Raw genomic sequence first — 17349 nt, 5'->3', positions numbered from 1 at the left:
AGGATCACATGGAAACCAGACAACAGAAGTAGATTTTCTTTGCTGAATAAAAATAGATTATAGGAGTAAAAGTAGCCATTCGACTCCTCAAACCTGCTCTGCCATTCAATATGATCATGACTGATTGTTGAGCTCAATACTCTACTCCCAACCTCCCCCCGATCACTTGATCTCTTTAATCACAAGGGCTATATCTACTTCCTTGAAACTTCCTTTGGCCTCAACCATTTCCTACAGTAGTGAATTCCACAGGTCCACTACTCTCTAAGTGAAGAAATATTTCCTCATCTCAGTCCTAAAAGATTTATCTCTTATCTTTAAACTATAATCTGTGCTTCTATACTCCCCCACCATTGGGAACATCCTTCCTCGATCTAATCTGTTGAATTCTGTTAGAATTTTATAGGTTTCTATAATATCTTTTCTCACTACTCAAACATCCAGTCAATAGAAATCTAACCGACACTATCTCTCTTTATACAGTCTTGCTGTTTAGGAATCAATTTGCTAAACCTTCACTGCATTGTTTCTACAGCAAGAATGTCTTCCTCAGACAATGAGACCAATGTTGGGCAGCACAGTGGCTCAGTGGTCAGCACTGCTGCCTCACAGCACCAGAGAACTGGGTTCAAATTCTCTTAGGCGACTGTTTGGAGTTTGAACATTCTCTCCATATCTGAGTGGGTTTCTTCTGAGTGTTCTGGTTTCCTCCCACAGTACAAAGAGGTGCAGGTTAGGTGGAATGGCCATGCTAAGTTGCTCGATAATGTTAGGTGTGTTAGCCATGGGAAATACTAGGTTGCAGGAATTGGGTGGGTCTTGGTGGATGTCCTTCGAAGGATTGGCATGGCCTTGATGCAAATGGCCTGCGTCCACACTGTAGGGATTCTATACTTCAAAACTGCATACAGTTTTTCAAGTGTGGCCACATTAATGTCCTGTACAATTGCAGCAAGTCATCCTTATCCTGTACTCAAATCCTTTTGCTATGAAAGCTAACATAAAGTTTGCCTTTTTTACTGCCTGCTGCACCTGCATGCTTACTTTCAGTAATTAGTGCATGAGAGGCAACACACCATTCTGATTTCTCACTGTCTGCTCCTTAACGATCTAAAGACCCAGAAAGTAGCACCATCTTACTGCACTAAAAAACACTGTTCGAAACAAACTTAGTACCTTTGTTTTATATTTTTAAAATTTTAATCGAGCAACAAATCTCAATAAAACATAGAATAAAAACGAACACACTTATAGAGTTGTACAGTATGGAAACAGACCTTTCGGTCTAACCTGTCCATGCCGACCAGATATCCCAACCCAATCTAGCTCCACCTGCCAGCACCCGGCCCATATCCCTCCAAACCCTTCCTATTCATATACCCATCCAAATGCCTCTTAAATGTTGCAATTGTACCAGCCTCCACCACATCCTCTGGCAGCTCATTCCATACACATACCACCCTCTGGGTAAAACAATTGCCCCTTAGGTCTCTTTTATATCTTTCCCCTCTCACCCTAAACCTTTCCCCTCTCACCCTAAACCTATTCCCCGACCCCAGGGAAAAGACTTTGTCTATTTATCCTATCCATGCCCCTCATAATTTTGTAAACCTCTATAAGGTCACCCCTCAGCCTCCGACACTCCAGACCAAACAGCCCCAGCCTGTTCAGCCTCTCCCTGTAGCTCAAATCCTGCAACCCTGGCAACATCCTTGTAAATCTTTTCTGAACCCTTTCAAGTTTCACAACATCTTTCCGATAGGAAGGAGACCAGAATTGCACGCAGTATTCCAACAGTGGCCTAACCAATGTCCTGTACAGCCGCAACATGACCTCCCAACTCCTGGACTCAGTACTCTGACCAATAAAGGAAAGCATATCAAATGCCTTCTTCACTATCCTATCTACCTGCAACTCCACTTTCAAGGAGCTATGCACCTGCACTCCAAGGTCTCTTTGTTCAGCAACACTCCCTAGGACCTTACCATTAAGTATATAAGTCCTGCTAAGATTTGCTTTCCCAAATGCAGCATCTCGCATTTATCTGAATTAAACTCCATCTGCCACCTCTCAGCCCATTGGCCCATCTGGTCCAGATCCTGTTGTAATCTGAGGTAACCCACTTTGCTGTCCACTACACCTCCAATTTTGGTGTCATCTGCAAACTTACTAACTGTACCTCTTATGCTCGAATCCAAATCATTTATGTAAATGACAAAAAGTAGAGGACCCAGCACCAATCCTTGTGTCACTCCACAGGTCACAGGCCTCCAGTCTGAAAAACAACCCTCCACCACCACCCTCTGTCTTCTACCTTTGAGCCAGTTCTGTATCCAAATGGCTAGTATTCCATGAGATCTAAGCTTGCTAATCAGACTCCCATGGGGAACCTTGTCGAACGCCTTACTGAAGTCCATATAGATCATATCTACAGCTCTGCCCTCATCAATCTTCTTTGTTACTGCTTCAAAAAACTCAATCAAGTTTGTGAGACACTCTACTCACTATTGTAGATTTACAGCAAGGTTGCACTTAAAAATTGTGCACTTTGCTTCTCCCGTGCTATGAGCTCTTTCAAACAGATTTCTCCAAGGTCAGCTGTGAATTTCACTGTTTGTTAATTTTTCTTAGATGCACTCCACTGTCCAGAGACACTGCTAAGGCAGTGGCTATGGAGATTCATTGCTATGTCAGACAGCCAAGTAAATTTCTTTGTCTGACCATGTGATCTGTGTCATCGTCTCTCTTCTTCCTTTTTCATGTGCAAATCTTAAGAGAATATATTTAGTTCCCTCATCTAAATAATTTACACATATTGTGAATAGCTGCAGTACTCCTCTCATTACTGCCTGCCATTCGGGACAAGACCCATTTATTCCTACTCTCTGTTCTCTGTACGCTAGTCATTTTTTATGCTTCTCAATACACTGCTCTCAATCCATTATGCTTTAATTTTGTATTTTAATTTGTTATATGTAACCTTCTCAAAAGCTTTCTGAAAGTCCAAATGAACCACATCCACTGATTCCCCCTGACCAATTCTACTGGTTACATCCTCAGTAGATTTGCCAAGTACAATTTTCCTTTCGTAAATCCATGCTGCCTGTGTCTGATTCTCCAACTGTTTTCTAAATGCTCTGCTGTAAAATCCTTGATAATGAATTCTAGCATTTTCCCGTCAGCGTACATAAGACTCATCAATCTATAATTTTAAATAATTGGATTACATTGGAAAGTGGCTAATCTGAACTATTCCAGAGTTTAAACAATCTTGGAAGATGACTACCAATGCGACCACTATTTCTTAGCTCACTTGTTTAGGTACTCTAGGATGTTGATTATCTACTTCGGATTTTATCAGCATTCAATCTCATTCCTTCCTCTTGCTAAACCCAGTGTTCCCCATCATTTCTGGTACGTTTTTGTGTCCTCCTTTGTGTATACAGAAGCAAATTATGAATTTAGTTTGTCAGTCATTTATTTGTTCCCCATTGTAAATTCTCCCCTTTCTGACTGTGAGAGCTACATTAGTTTTCACCAATCCTTTTCCCTCAATGGAAACTTTTACAGTCAGTTCTTTTTCTGCAAGCTTACTCTCGCACTCCATTTTCCCCATTTTAATCAATACATTTGATCTTCTTTTGCTGACTTCTAGTTTGTTCCCAATCGTCAGATCTACTGTTTTTTCTTGCCAAATCCTATCCCTCATAAGACTTGGTTTGGCCACCACTGTGTTTTCACTCTTGCACCAGACAGGAATAAAGATTTTTTTTGTAGGGCATCCATCCCCTCTTTGACTTTGCAATTGCTTATCCACTGCCATTCCTTTCATTAACATTTCTCAATCCATCATAGTCAACTTACGCCTCATACATCATAGTTTCCCTTATTAAGATTCAGGACGCTGGTCTCAGAATCAGTTACCTCACTCTCCATCTCAGTGGAAAAGCTGATCATATTATGGTTGCTCATGAAGGTGGACGCACTGAGGAGCAGACAGGGGGCAGAGAGTGTGATATAGACATTAGTTAGAGGGAGCTGGTCACACCACAGGTTCAGTTCAGGACCCGCCAGGAGAGGCAGGCAGGTAGTGCAGGATTATCCTTTGGCTATTTCCCTCTCTAACATTTTGGATACTGTTGTGGAGGATGGCCTTTCGGGGAGTATAACAATAGCAGCTAGGCCTATGGTACCACAACTGGCTCTGCTGTAGAGCAGTCATAGAGTCACAGAGATGTATAGCATGGAAACAGACCTTTCGGTCCAACTCGCCCATGCCGACCAGATATCCCAACCCAATCTAGTCCCACCAGTCAGCACCCGGCCCATATCCTTCAAAACACTTCCTATTCATATACCCATCCAGATGCCTCTTAAATGTTGCAATTGTACTAGCCTCCACCACTTCCTCTGGCAGCCCATTCCACACATGCAGTACCATCTGCATGAAAAAGTTGCCCCTTACGTCTCTTTTATATCCTTCCCCCTCATCCTAAACTTATGCCCTCGAGTTCTGGACTCTCTCAGCCCAGGGAAAATACTTTTCTGTTTATCCTATCCATGCCTCTCGAGATTTTATGAACATCTATAAGGTCACCCCTCAGCTTCCGATGCTCCAGGCAAAACAACCCCAGCTTATTCAGCCTCTCCCTATAGCTCAAATCTTTCAATCCTAACAACATCCTAAGTCTCACAACATCCTCCTGACAGGAAGGAGACCAGAATTACATGCAGTATTCCAAAAGTGGCTGAGCCAATGTCCTGTTCAGCCGCAACATGACCTCGCAGCCTATGACCTACCAGCCTTTCCTTTCACCCGAATAGGAATATACTGTCCCTGGATTCTCGTTATCTAATTTCTGAAGGCTTCCCATTTTCTAGCCATCCCTTTACCTGCAAACATCTGCCCCCCAATCAGCTTTTGAAAGTTCTTGCATAATACTATCAAAATTGGCCTTCCTCCAATTTTTCAACTTTTAGATCTGGTCTGTCGTTTTCCACCACTTATAGAATTATGGTCACTGAGCCCCAAAGTGCTCCCCCACTGACCCGTCAGTCACCTGCCTTGCCTTATTTCCCAAGAGTAGGTCAAGTTTTGCACCTTCTCTACTAGGTACATCCACATACTGAATTAGAAAACTTTCTTGTACTTGCTTAACAAATTCCTCTCCATCTAAACTCTTAACACTATGGTAGCCCTAGTCTATGTTTGGAAAGTTAAAATCCCCTACCATAACCACCCTACTATTCTTACAGATAAGTGAGATCTCCTTACAAATTTGTTTCTCAATTTCACTCTGACTGTTAGGGGTCCATTATACAATTCCAATAATGTGATCATCCCTCTCTTATTTCTCAGTTCCACCCAAGTAACTTCCCCGGATATATTTCCAGGAATATCCTCCCTCAGTACAGCTGTAATGCTAACCCTTATCAAAAATGCCACTCCCCCTCCCCTCTTGTCTCCTTTCTGTCCTTCCTGTAGCATTTGTATTCTGGAGCATTACGCGGCCAGTCCTGTCCATCCCTGAGCCATGTTTCTGTAATTGCTATGATATCCCAGTCCCATGTTCCGAACAATGCCCTGAGGTAATCTGCCTTCCCTGTTAGGCCCCTTGCATTGAAATAAATGCAGTTTAATTCATTAGTCCTACCTTGTTCTCCGCGTTGTCCCTGCCTGCCCTGACTGATTTGCTTCTTTTCTCAACTGTACCCGTCTCAGATTGATCTCTTTCCTCGTTATCTCCCTGTGTCCCAACCCGCCAACTTAATAGTTTAAATTCTCCCGAGCAACTCTAGCAAATCTCCCTGCCAGTATTTTAGTCCCCTTCCAATTTAGGTGCAAATCTCCCTGCCAGTATGTTAGTCCCCTTCCAATTTAGGTGCAAATCTCCCTGCCAGTATGTTAGTCCCCTTCCAATTTAGGTGCAAATCTCCCTGCCAGTATGTTAGTCCCCTTCCAATTTAGGTGCATCCTTCTTGTACAGGTCAATTCTACCCTAAAAGATGTTCCGATGATCTAAAAATATGAATCGTTTTCCCATTCACTAGCTCCTCAGCCAAGCATTCATCTGCTCTTTCCTCCTATTCCTACCCTTACTAGCTTGCAGCACCGGGAGTCACACAGATATTACTACTCTTGAGGACCTCCATTTTAAATCCCTGCCTAACTCTCTGTATTTTTCCTTAGGAATCTCAACCTTTTCCCTTCCCATGTCATTGGTTCCAATGTATACAGTGCCCTCCTGGTGGTCTCTCTCCCCCTTGAGAACATTCTATGCCCTCTCTGAGATACACTTGATCCAGGGAGGCAACAAACCATTTTGATTTTTCGCTGCTATCCAGAGAAACATCTGTCTGTGCCTCGGATGAGAGAGTCCCCAACACAATCGATCTCTTGGAACCCGACGTATCCCTCAGTGCATTAGAGCCAGTCTCAATACCAGACACTTGGCTGTTCGTGCTACATTCCCCTGAGAATCCATCACTCCCTACGTTTTCCAAAACATCATACTTGTTTGAAATGGGGATAGCTGCAGAAGACTCCTGCACTATCTGCCTACCTCTTTTACCTTTTCTGGAGTTAATCCACCTATGTGACTTTTCGCCCTTCCTATAACTACCATCCATCACACTTCCTAGCTCTTGTAAATTCCTCATTGCCTCTAACTGTCGCTCCAACCATTCCATTTGATCTGATATGATTCATAACCAACTGCATTTATTGCAGATATAATCCTCAATAACACGTAAACTCTTCCTAAACTCCCACATGCAACAAGAAGAGCATATCATTCTACTAAGAGCCATTTTTGCTTCTTCCAATCTGCCAAACCAGACAATAGCACCGTGATTTTTCTCTACAAAACACTGCTCCAGGCTAACTTAATGCATATGGCTTATATTTTCGAGTTTAGTCAAGAGACATGTCTCATTTAAATGTATTTTCAAGAAAGAACCCACTCTATTCACTACTGCAGACTTACAACAAGGTCCCAAGGTCACACTTAGAACAGATAAGTAAATAGTTTTGTGCTGTGACGTCTCCCAAACAGGTTCCTCCAAGATCAGTTGTGAATTTCACTGTTTGTTAATTTTCCCAGATGCACTCCGAAGACCAGTGATACATGAATTCAACAACAAAGGCAGTGACTGTGCAGGTTCACTGTTGTGTCAGTTAGCATTGTGGGTTTCTTTCTCTCTCAATCTCCTGCACTGACCTAGTATATGTGCTGCCTTTGTCTGTTCCTCTCCCTTTTAAAAGTGCTGTGTTGAGCAAGATCCAAAAGAGTGATAGTGGTAGGAGACTACACGAGTTAGGGGCACAGACAGGCGGTTCTGTGGCTGCATTCGAGATTCCAGGATGGTGTGTTCCCTCCTTGGTGCCAGGGTCAATGAAGTCTCTGAGCGGTTGTACAAAATTCTTAAAGGGGGACAGTGAGTAGCAAGAGGTCGTTGTGCATGTTAGTACTAACAACATTGGTATTACAGCTGTACTGAGGGAGGATATTCCCGTTGAGTGAGTACAAGGAGTTAGGAAAGAGGCTAAAGAGTAGGAGCTCAAGGTTGATAAGGGAGCTCTGGGTTGCTACCGATACCACATGCGACTGAGACAAAGATTAGAAAGATAGTACAAGTGAATGCTTGGCTAAGGAGCTAGTGCAAAGGGCAGTGTTTCCGGTTCTTGGATCGTCGGAACCTATTCTGGGGCAGGTTTACCTGTACAAAAGGGCCTTTGATTCCACTGCCCATCACTTCTGTTATTCGAGTTTGTCTTTTGTTCTTGTCCTTGATTTTTCTTTCTCTGACTTGTTGCATGGGTTCCCCTTCCTCTGTCAATTTACTTTAAAGCTTCCCCAATCACCCTAGCAAATGCTCCCCTTACTGCTTCAGTCTGAGACCTGCCCAGGTCTAACCCATCCAGTTTGCACTGATCCCACCTACCCAGAACTGGACTCAATGCCCAAAGAAATCTGATAAATTCTCTCTTTTTTCGCACTGACAGGATGAGCAATCATCCTGAGGTCGCTATGTTTGACCTCTTTTTTTTTTTAAGCTTGATTTTTTGAATCTGTCTATTCTTATTTTAGGACCTCATTATTTTAACTATGTCATTAGTACCAATGTGTACCATGACCATTGCCAGTTCATCCTCACCCCTCCAGAATGTCCTGTAGCCGTTCTGAGACACTTTTGACTCTCGCACCAGAGAGGCAAAATACCATTCTGGAGTATTGTTTATGGCCATACGATAGACCATACGAGCAGACTTTGGCCATTCAGCCAATCAAGTTTGTTCCAGCCACAGAATTGCCTATCTATTTCTCTTACAATTGAAGCCCCTATGACTTGCATTTCCACACATTTCACCACACTTTTGCACACTTTGTGCAGCAGAGCCAACATGATGCCCTGAATTTAGCTGTTGTTCCTTTCCCCTGAGAGGTAATTTCACCTCAACAGTATCCAACGTGGTATATATGTTTTCAGGTGAATTACCACAGGACACTGCACTGCCTCCTTAGTCCTCTTACGCTTCCTGATGGTCACCATTCCCTTCCTGCATATGGAGTCTTAGCATACAGTGTGACTACCTCTTTATATGTACTATGAACGATTCTGTCAGTTTTGTGGATGCTCCAAATTTTCCCCAGCCACCATTCCAGCTTCAGATCCTGTGCTTCCAGGAGTTGCAGCTGGAGACACTTCCTGCACGCATGCTGGAGCTGAGCACTGGAAGTTTTCCTGGCTTCCTACAGAACAGTAGGAGCAAACTGTGGCTTTGAACTCTCCTGCCATGACCTACCCTTTTAATTTAAACCTTTTGGAATTTACATAATATCAAATAATATCAATTTCTCTGCGACCAATCTGCCATGTTCCATTTTACTACGGAATGCAGCACTTAGAAACAATGAACCACAAAAAGACTTTAAAAGGTACAAGCAACAACAGTTGTAAATATTAACCTGACCTAACCTACTATTTATTGATCAGCTCTCTCCCTTAGATTCTCTACTCCCGCAGTATGGTGAGACCACTCAGTTTTCCTGTGATGTCACTGTTTGTTTCAACAAGCAGACTGCCAGACTGCTTTATGGCATCTGCAAGAACACTATTCCCAGAATAAAGGATATTAGGAAACCAGATACATTTTTACACATCAAAAAAACCAATAGCTTTGTTGTCACTATCACAAAGATTAACTTTGGATTCCAGATTTATGAATTGAGTTTTGAAATTTTATTTTGAAATTCTTCTGTGTTGGAATTTGAACTTGTGCCCCCAGGGCATTCGTCTGAATCTTTCCTGCATTAGTCCAGTGATACTACAATTTCAACATTGTCTTCCACAAATATCCATGCCTCTTATAGATACCCAAATGTGTATCTCGTATGTGTCTATGCATCTCTTATTTCAAACCTGCACCTCATTCTGGAGTCAGCCTGTTGATAGTTTTGGCTCTTGACCAAGTAAAAAGCACTTTGCAAGCTTCATGCCAGGACCAAATGGTAATCCAGTACCTCAGTTAGTATTAGCATATTTGGGTGGATTTGGATCTTGTGGATCTGCCTGATTCCAGTGTTGGTCGAAAGGGCCAAATCGTAAGCAACAGAGATCAGTGACTTAGGAGAAAGCACTACTGCTCCTAGCCAACCAGCAGTGTTGGAAAGGCACTTTGTATACTCCTGTTTTTACTACTGGGTTGCTTTTAAGAATGGGAAATGTGCTTCTCCAGAGTTAAACCTGATAGACAGTTAAGTACAGCACACATCCTTCTTTTAATATTATAGTGTCCTATCCACATCCAAGGAGTGGATTGGTTACTTACATGCCTTAGAGAAAACTAAGGATCCGTTTGAGTTGTTATGACACTCCAATCCAACCTACCTTTTTGTAGTGACTCCTTTTTGTAACAACACTGACCTTGGAAATGTCTTAGCTCTTGTGAAAACAATCTAGCTAGTAATATAAAAGAAGATTTGAGAGTTTTTTTTAATATAAAAGTTGCAAGAGAGATAAGAGTAGAAATGAGGCTTGAGAAGTAGTATTGGGGAACAAAGAAATAGCAGAGGAACTGAAAACATATTTTGCATTAGTTTTCACAGTTGAAGACAACAGCAGGACACCAGAACTTCAACTAAATCAGGGGCATAGGTGAGCATAATAGAAGGTGCTAGGGAAGCTGAAAGATCTGAAGGTGGATAAATTACCCGGACCAGATGACTACACCATGTTTCTGAAGGACGTAGCTGAAGAGATTGTAGAGGAGTTGGTGGTGATCTTTCGAGAATCACTGGAGTGAGAAGAGTCCTAGAAAAAGGCTAACATAACATCCCTATTTATAAAGAGAAGGAAGCAGACATAGGCCAGATGGTAAGATTTTAGAGTCTATTATTGATTGGAGTACTTAGATGTGCATTCTAAAATAGGGCTGAGTCAGTACAACTTTGTCAAGGGGAGATCATGTCTGACAAATCTGTTAAAACTCTTTGAGGATGTAACAAGCAAGTTAATCAAAGGAGAGCCAATGGACATTTGGTTTTGGATTTCTAGAAGGCCTTTGACAAAATACCACTGAGGATAATGTTAAATAAGATGAGTTCATGATATTGGAGCATAATACTAACATAGATAGAGCATTAGCTAATTGGCAAAAGGCAGAGAGTATGGATAATGAGGTCTTTTTCAAGACCGTAATTGGTGATTAATGGAGTACTGCAGGAGTCCAAATTGAGACCACAACAATTCACGTCATATGTCGACAATCCAGATGAAGGAACTAAGGGCATTGTTACTAAGTTTGCACATGACACAAGGACCAGGTAGTGTTGAGAAAGCAGGGAGGTAGCAAAAGAAATTGGACAGGCTAGGAAAGTGGGCAACTGGAATACAGTGTGGGAAAATGTGAGGTTATACACTTTGGTCAGACGAATAAAGGCACAGACATAACTAAAAGGGGAAATAATTTTAAAATCTGAAGTACAAAGGGACTTGGAAGTCCAGTTCAATATTTTCTTAAGATTAACATGCAGTCTAATTTGGCAATTGGAAAGACAAATGCAATGTTAGCATTCACTTTGAGATGGCTAGAATACAAGAGAAGCAATGTACAGCTGAAGCTGTATAAGGCTCTAGCCAGATCATAGTTGGAATTTTGTGAGCAATTTTGAGCCCCTTAGTTCGGGAGGGATGTGCCAGCTTGATAATTGGAGGGGCTTTGGAGGAGGTTTACAAGAATAATCCCAGGGTTGAAGGACTTGACATACAAGGAGTAGTTTAGGACTCTGGGTCTGTACTCAGTGGTGTTTAGAAAGATGTGGGAGAATCTGATTGAAATTTACAGAATACTGAGGGGCCTGAATAGAGTGGATGTGGTGAAGATGTTTCCACTGACTGTAGACTATGACCAAGGACACAGCCTCAGAATGTGACAATCCTTTAGAACTGAGATAAGTTGGAATTTCTTCAGCCAGAGGGTGGTGAATTTATTGATCTCATTGCCACAGAGGGCTGTGGACACTAGGTCATGAGTGAATTTAAGTCCGAGATTGACAGGTTATTGATTGATAAGGGATAAAGACTTCGGGAGAGAAGGCAGAAGAATGTGATTGAAAATCATATCAGCTACGATAGAGTGTTGGAGAAGATTTGCTGGGTCAGAGGAGCTAATTCTGTTCCAATGTTTAACAGTGTAAACTGAAATGATCTCAAGATATGATAAATTCCTCTGATGACATTTGAATCTGGCGCACAGTAAACTAATTATTTCAACAAGAAAACTGTCTGACTACCAGAATCTTTCTATCAAATCCCTCTGTAACCCCATCCCAGATATAACCCTTTGACTTGGCATTGCCCTCTTGATCTGACCTACCTGTCAATCTTATTGCCAACCTATCCACTCCACACTTCCCACTGACCAATCACAATCACCTTTTATCTGTATCCACTTATTACTATCCCACCTGCTTTTCCCCCAGCACCATCCCCCTCTATTTCTCAGCCCCAACCCCCCCTTCCAGTCCCTGAAGGGTCATGCCCAAAATAAGTACTCTCCTGCTCCTCAGATGTTGCCTGGCCTTCTGTGCTTTTTCCAGTGCCACACTTTATAGACTCTGACTTCTCCAGCATCTGCAGTCCTCAGTATCTCCTAGTTGCTGCAAAACCTCTTCCAAGGATATCCAACTTGAAGACGTTTTCCTCCTCCCTCTTCAAAAGTCTCAGTGAGTTTCTCTCCAACTGCAACCCCCGGTCATCATCGCCACCCTGAAGCTCTTCAATCACATCCTGAAACAATTCTGTTACTACAGCCCCATTTCCTTCCTTAGCACCTGCCTACGAAACCAATCTATCCCCCATGGGCTCCAGCCAACATTCAGGCCGTCTCAAGTTGGACCAAGCTGGGAAACGGCTCCCGACAGCACCTCCAAAGTCTCCAGAAATGGTTCTCCCATACGGATCCTCAGCCATGCACGGACACTTACTCTCCCTACAGTCAGCCCTGCCCCAGCTCAGGGCCTCACTCTCCCAGATCTGCAAAGCACCTCTGTTGTTCTTCATCCTCTGAAGGATCCATGCCCTCAACCACCACTTTTTCGCCAGCTTATCAGATGTCCAGAAGCAAAAGTACACCAAACTCTCTCGCACTTACCTCCAAATCCAGGCCTCTGAAACCACACCAGACCCCACCCCTGCCTCCTATGGAATCCTTTGGATGCCATTAACCATGTGGCTGCTCCAGCCACCTCCACTGCCACAGAAGATGACATAATGTCCGTGGAAGCCGCCAATTATGCTGCTTCCACAGCAGCTGCAGAACACAACATGCCGCAGCTGCCACCAATCATGCCACTCCCATGGCTGCCTCCTCCACAACTGCTGTCAACCACGCTGCCTGCACAGAATGCCGCCAGTTGCATGGCGACTGACATCACCACCAATCACATGACCGCTCCCATGCACACTCCCACTCCAGGGATAGTCTCTATCCCCACTCCCAACTCCAACTCCAACTCAACACACAGCTCCAACTCCAAACCCTGCTGGGTATTTGCCCGACCTCCCCCTCACTGAGAATGAACGGTCAGTTCTCAGCAAAGGACTGCTTTCATTCCACTCTGCCCTCATGTCAATGAATTCTGTACACACTGCAATGTTGAACTGTTCTTCCGACATCCACACCTCCATGCCTGCTTTTGTGATCATAACTTCCCACCACCCCCACATCCTAATACCCTTTCTCCCACCTCCAACAAACTCCCATCTTCTTGGACACGCCTCTTATCCTCCCTCGACCTCTTCATTTGCAACTGCTGTTGTGACATTAACCGCCTCAATCTCTGCACCCCCTCACACACTCCAACCTCCCACCCTCGCACCATGCAGCCCACCATTACATCCGCTCCAACCCCAACCACATCACCAAACCTCTGACAAGAGAGGCACGGAGGTATATGGTGCACTGATCTCTACATCGGTGAGGCCAGAAGCCAAATCAATGACACCTCCTCGACCACTACTCCACCTCTCATCACCAAACCATGGTCTTTGAGACCATTCACAACCTCATCACCTTAGGTGATCTCCCATCCACAGCCTCCAACCTCATAACCCCAAACCCCAGACCGCCTAGTTCTGTCTATTACCCAAAATCCACAAATTAACCAATTGTCTCCATCTGCTCTTGCCCCATTGAACCCATCTCTGCCTATCTTAACTCTGTCATGCCCCCTTGGTCTAGGAACCCCCCAGATACATTTGAGACACCACCTACACCCTCCACTTCCTCCATGACTTTCAATTCCCCGGCCCCAGCACTTTATCTTCACCATGGCCATCCAGTCCCTCTACACCTGTATCCCTATGAGGAAGGCCTAAAAGCCCTCCATTTCTTCTTCTCCTGCCTACCCAACAAAATTCTCTCCAATGACACACTCATTTGATTGGCAGAATTCGTCCTCACCCCAAAAGAAAAACATTCCTGACCCTCTAAACTGCCACCTAATACACAATGGTTTACTTTGTTCGCTTATAAAATTCTGCCAATGTAAACACAAACCTATTACTGTCCAGGAAGCCTTTCTCGCACACTGATGTTGTTTAAAAAATCATCATGGTTCTAGAAATACGAACAAGTTAATCATTAAGCACTTTCAGACACACACAAAACCCACATGCCACTAGTTCAAATTGAAAAATCCAAACTCATAAAGAAATAATGTTTGAAATATTGCACTCCTTGCAACGCACTTCTTTTAATAATTCAAGCTGTGCCATATTGGCTTATTGGTGCCATATTTAACTTAATCTATTAGAAAGCTAAGCAGAATTTCTGACGTTTTATTTGTACAGGATCAAGGTGGACTTGGAATTGCAATTAGTGAAGAGAGTACACATGATGGTGTGGTTATTAAGAGCTTAACAGAAAATGGTACTGCTTCAAAAGTAAGTTCAAAGAAAAAAAGAACATAACAATTGTGTAGCATCCCGCACAATATCAGAATGGTCCAAAGTACTTGAAAATCTATTGAATTAATTTTTGAAGTATCCCTGTTTTATTGTGGCAAATTAAGCAGCCAAATTGACAGTAACAAATTCCTAAATTTCATGATAATTTAGTATTCACAAACCACCCCTTGCTCTTCAGATTTAGTGCTCAAATCTCTGGATTGAGTCTTGAACACACAGTACCTAACCCAGCTGAAAAGTGAAATTGTCTTGTCCTTAAAACTAATCAATCTATTGTGTTACTGATGTATATTTATATATATCATATATGTATCAATATTGCTGTGGTTCTGTTCGCCGAGCTGGAAGTTTTTGTTGCAAACGTTTCGTCCCCTGTCTAGGGTGACATCCTCAGTGCTTGGGAGCCTCCTGTGAAGCGCTTCTGTGGTGTTTCCTCCGGCATTTATAATGGCCTGTCCCTGACGCTTCCGGTTGTCAGTTTCAGCTGTCCGCTGTAGTAGCCGGTATATTGGGTCCAGGTCAATGTGTTTGTTGATGGAGTTTGTGGATGAGTGCCATGCTTCTAGGAATTCCCTGGCTGTTCTTTGTTTCGCTTGCCCTATAATGGTAGTGTTGTCCCAGTCAAATTCATGTTGCTTGTCGTCTGCGTGTGTGGCTACTAAGGATAGCTGGTCATGTCGTTTCGTGGCTAGTTGATGTTCGTGGATGCGGATCGTTAGCTGTCTTCCTGTTTGTCCTATATAGTGTTTTGTGCAGTCCTTGCATGGGATTTTGTACACTACATTAGTTTTGCTCCTGCTACGTATCGGGTCCTTCGTTCTGGTGAGTTGTCTGAGAGAGGCTGTTGGTTTGTGTGCTGTTATAAGTCCTAGTGGTTGCAGTAGTCTGGTTGTCATTTCAGAGATGTTAGTGATGGATGGTAGTGTGGCTCGGCCTTTGGGTTGCGGCATGTCCTCGTTCTGTTGTCTTTCCCTTTGGCATCTGTTGTTGAGTCCCGAGATCGGTGAGCCCATGGGTGTCCCGTTGATTTGTTCGTATATCTGGTTGTTAAATGTGAAGTGTGTTGTGAGGCACAAGTCCAGTAGTTTAAGTATGCCGTCTTTGTTGATGGGTTCAACGTCCTGTTGTCTGTTATGTCTGTTCAGCAGGTTGGCTATTGTTTCTCTGGCTAGGGCTTTGTCAATAGAGGTGAACAGTGCCGTTACGTTGAATGAGACCATGGTTTCTTCCTTGTCTATGTGTATATTTCTGATGATGTCCAAGAATTCCTGTGTTGATTGTACAGAGTGTCTGGATCCGTTGATCAGGTGTTTCAGTTTCTGCTGTAGTTCTTTAGCCAGTTTGTGTGATGGTGTCCCTGGTCTATGGGTCTGAGTGGGATGTCTGGTTTGTGCACTTTATGTAGTCCATAGAATCTGGGGGTGTTGTTGCTTTCAGGTTTCATTCTTTGTAGGTCCGACCTGGTTATCTGTCCGTTTTTTTGTAGGTACCTCAGTGTGTTGTTTATCCTATTGGTGAGCTGTGGGGTGGGGTCAGACTCCCTCTTTTGGTAGGTGTTGGTATCTGCAAGTAGTTGTTGTGCTTTTTGGATGTACTCTGCTTTGTCCAGGATGACCATCATTCTGCCTTTGTCTGCTGGTAGTATGATTATGTTCTTATCGTTTCTTAGTGATTTTAGTGCTTCCCTCTCCTTGGTGTTGCGGTTATGTGTTTTTCTTTTCCTTGTTATCAGGGGTACGATACTTTGTCTCACTGTTTGTTGTGTCTCTTCTGTCAGTCCATTGTTCCTGAGTGTGCATTCTAGTGCTGCTAGGAAGTCTGCTGTCTTGGCGTCCCTGTGGTTGTAGTTGAGTCCCTTGGCCAGTATTGTTCTTTCCGTGTCTGTGAGCTGTCTGTGGGAGAGGTTTTTAAACCAGGTGTGTGTTGTGGTGTCCTCTTTGTTGTGTGTTAGTTTGGCCATTTTTTCTTTTAGTGCCGTTTTTTTGCGGTGTGTAGTCCTGTTCTGTCCTATGGTGACAGCCTGTTCTATGGTCCGGGTCCATTCCTGATTAGTGGTTTTTGAAATTAACGACTTCTGGCGCACAATTTCTTGTCTGTATCTGTGAAGTCTGTTGTGAGCGTCTGTAATCATTACCTGGATCATCCTGAGTCCGTTCTGTCTGGCTGTGTCTCTGGCTTGTGGATTGTCAGAGAAACAATAGCCAACCTGCTGAACAGACATAACAGACAACAGGACGTTGAACCCATCAACAAACTACTGGACTTGTGCCTCACAACACACTTCACATTCAACAACCAGATATACGAACAAATCAACGGAACACCCATGGGCTCACCAATCTCGGGACTCATAGCAGAAGCAGTAATGCAAAGGTTAGAACAAACAGTCTTACCACAAATTCAACCCAAACTCTGGGTCAGATACGTTGATGACACCTTTGTAATCATTAAAAACACGGAAATAGAGAATACACACCGGATCATCAACTCCACACTCACAGGAATCCGATTCACGAGAGAGGAAGAAAAGGACAACCAACTCCCATTCCTAGACGTGAGGGTACAGAGAACACCAAACGGAGAGTTCACCACTAAGGTACTCAGGAAAGCCACACACACAGACCAAGTCCTGAACTATGAAAGCAACCACCCCAATACACACAAACGAAGTTGCATCAAAACACTATTCAAAAGGGCCACAACACACTGCAGCACATCAGAACTGCAAAAAGAGGAAGAGGAACACCTTTACAAGATATTCGTCAAAAACGGATATCCTCGCAATTTCATCAACAGATGCCAAAGGGAAAGACAACAGAACGAGGACATGCTGCAACCCAAAGGACTAGCCACACTACCATCCATCACTAACATCTC

At 43.4% G+C, this 17349-nt stretch overlaps 1 protein-coding gene across 19 annotated transcripts in view; it reads left to right on the top strand.

The window, feature by feature from the left end:
- mpdz (multiple PDZ domain crumbs cell polarity complex component) overlaps nucleotides 1–17349 on the top strand; it is a 368137-nt gene that overhangs the window by 294683 nt on the left and 56105 nt on the right. For all 19 annotated transcript variants that reach the window (XM_087996853.1, XM_087996875.1, XM_087996857.1 and 16 more), the window contains one exon: nucleotides 14356–14448. In XM_087996853.1, coding sequence (XP_087852979.1) covers nucleotides 14356–14448 — 93 coding nt within the window. The remainder of the gene's footprint in view (nucleotides 1–14355; nucleotides 14449–17349) is intronic.

Source organism: Chiloscyllium plagiosum, unplaced genomic scaffold (genome assembly GCF_037043375.1).
Source record: "Chiloscyllium plagiosum isolate Xiang-an unplaced genomic scaffold, Cpla_swu_hap1 HiC_scaffold_2, whole genome shotgun sequence".
NCBI lineage: Eukaryota > Metazoa > Chordata > Chondrichthyes > Orectolobiformes > Hemiscylliidae > Chiloscyllium > Chiloscyllium plagiosum.
The sequence above is the reverse complement of the archived record's forward strand: the minus strand, read 5'-3'. Positions and strand labels throughout refer to the sequence as shown.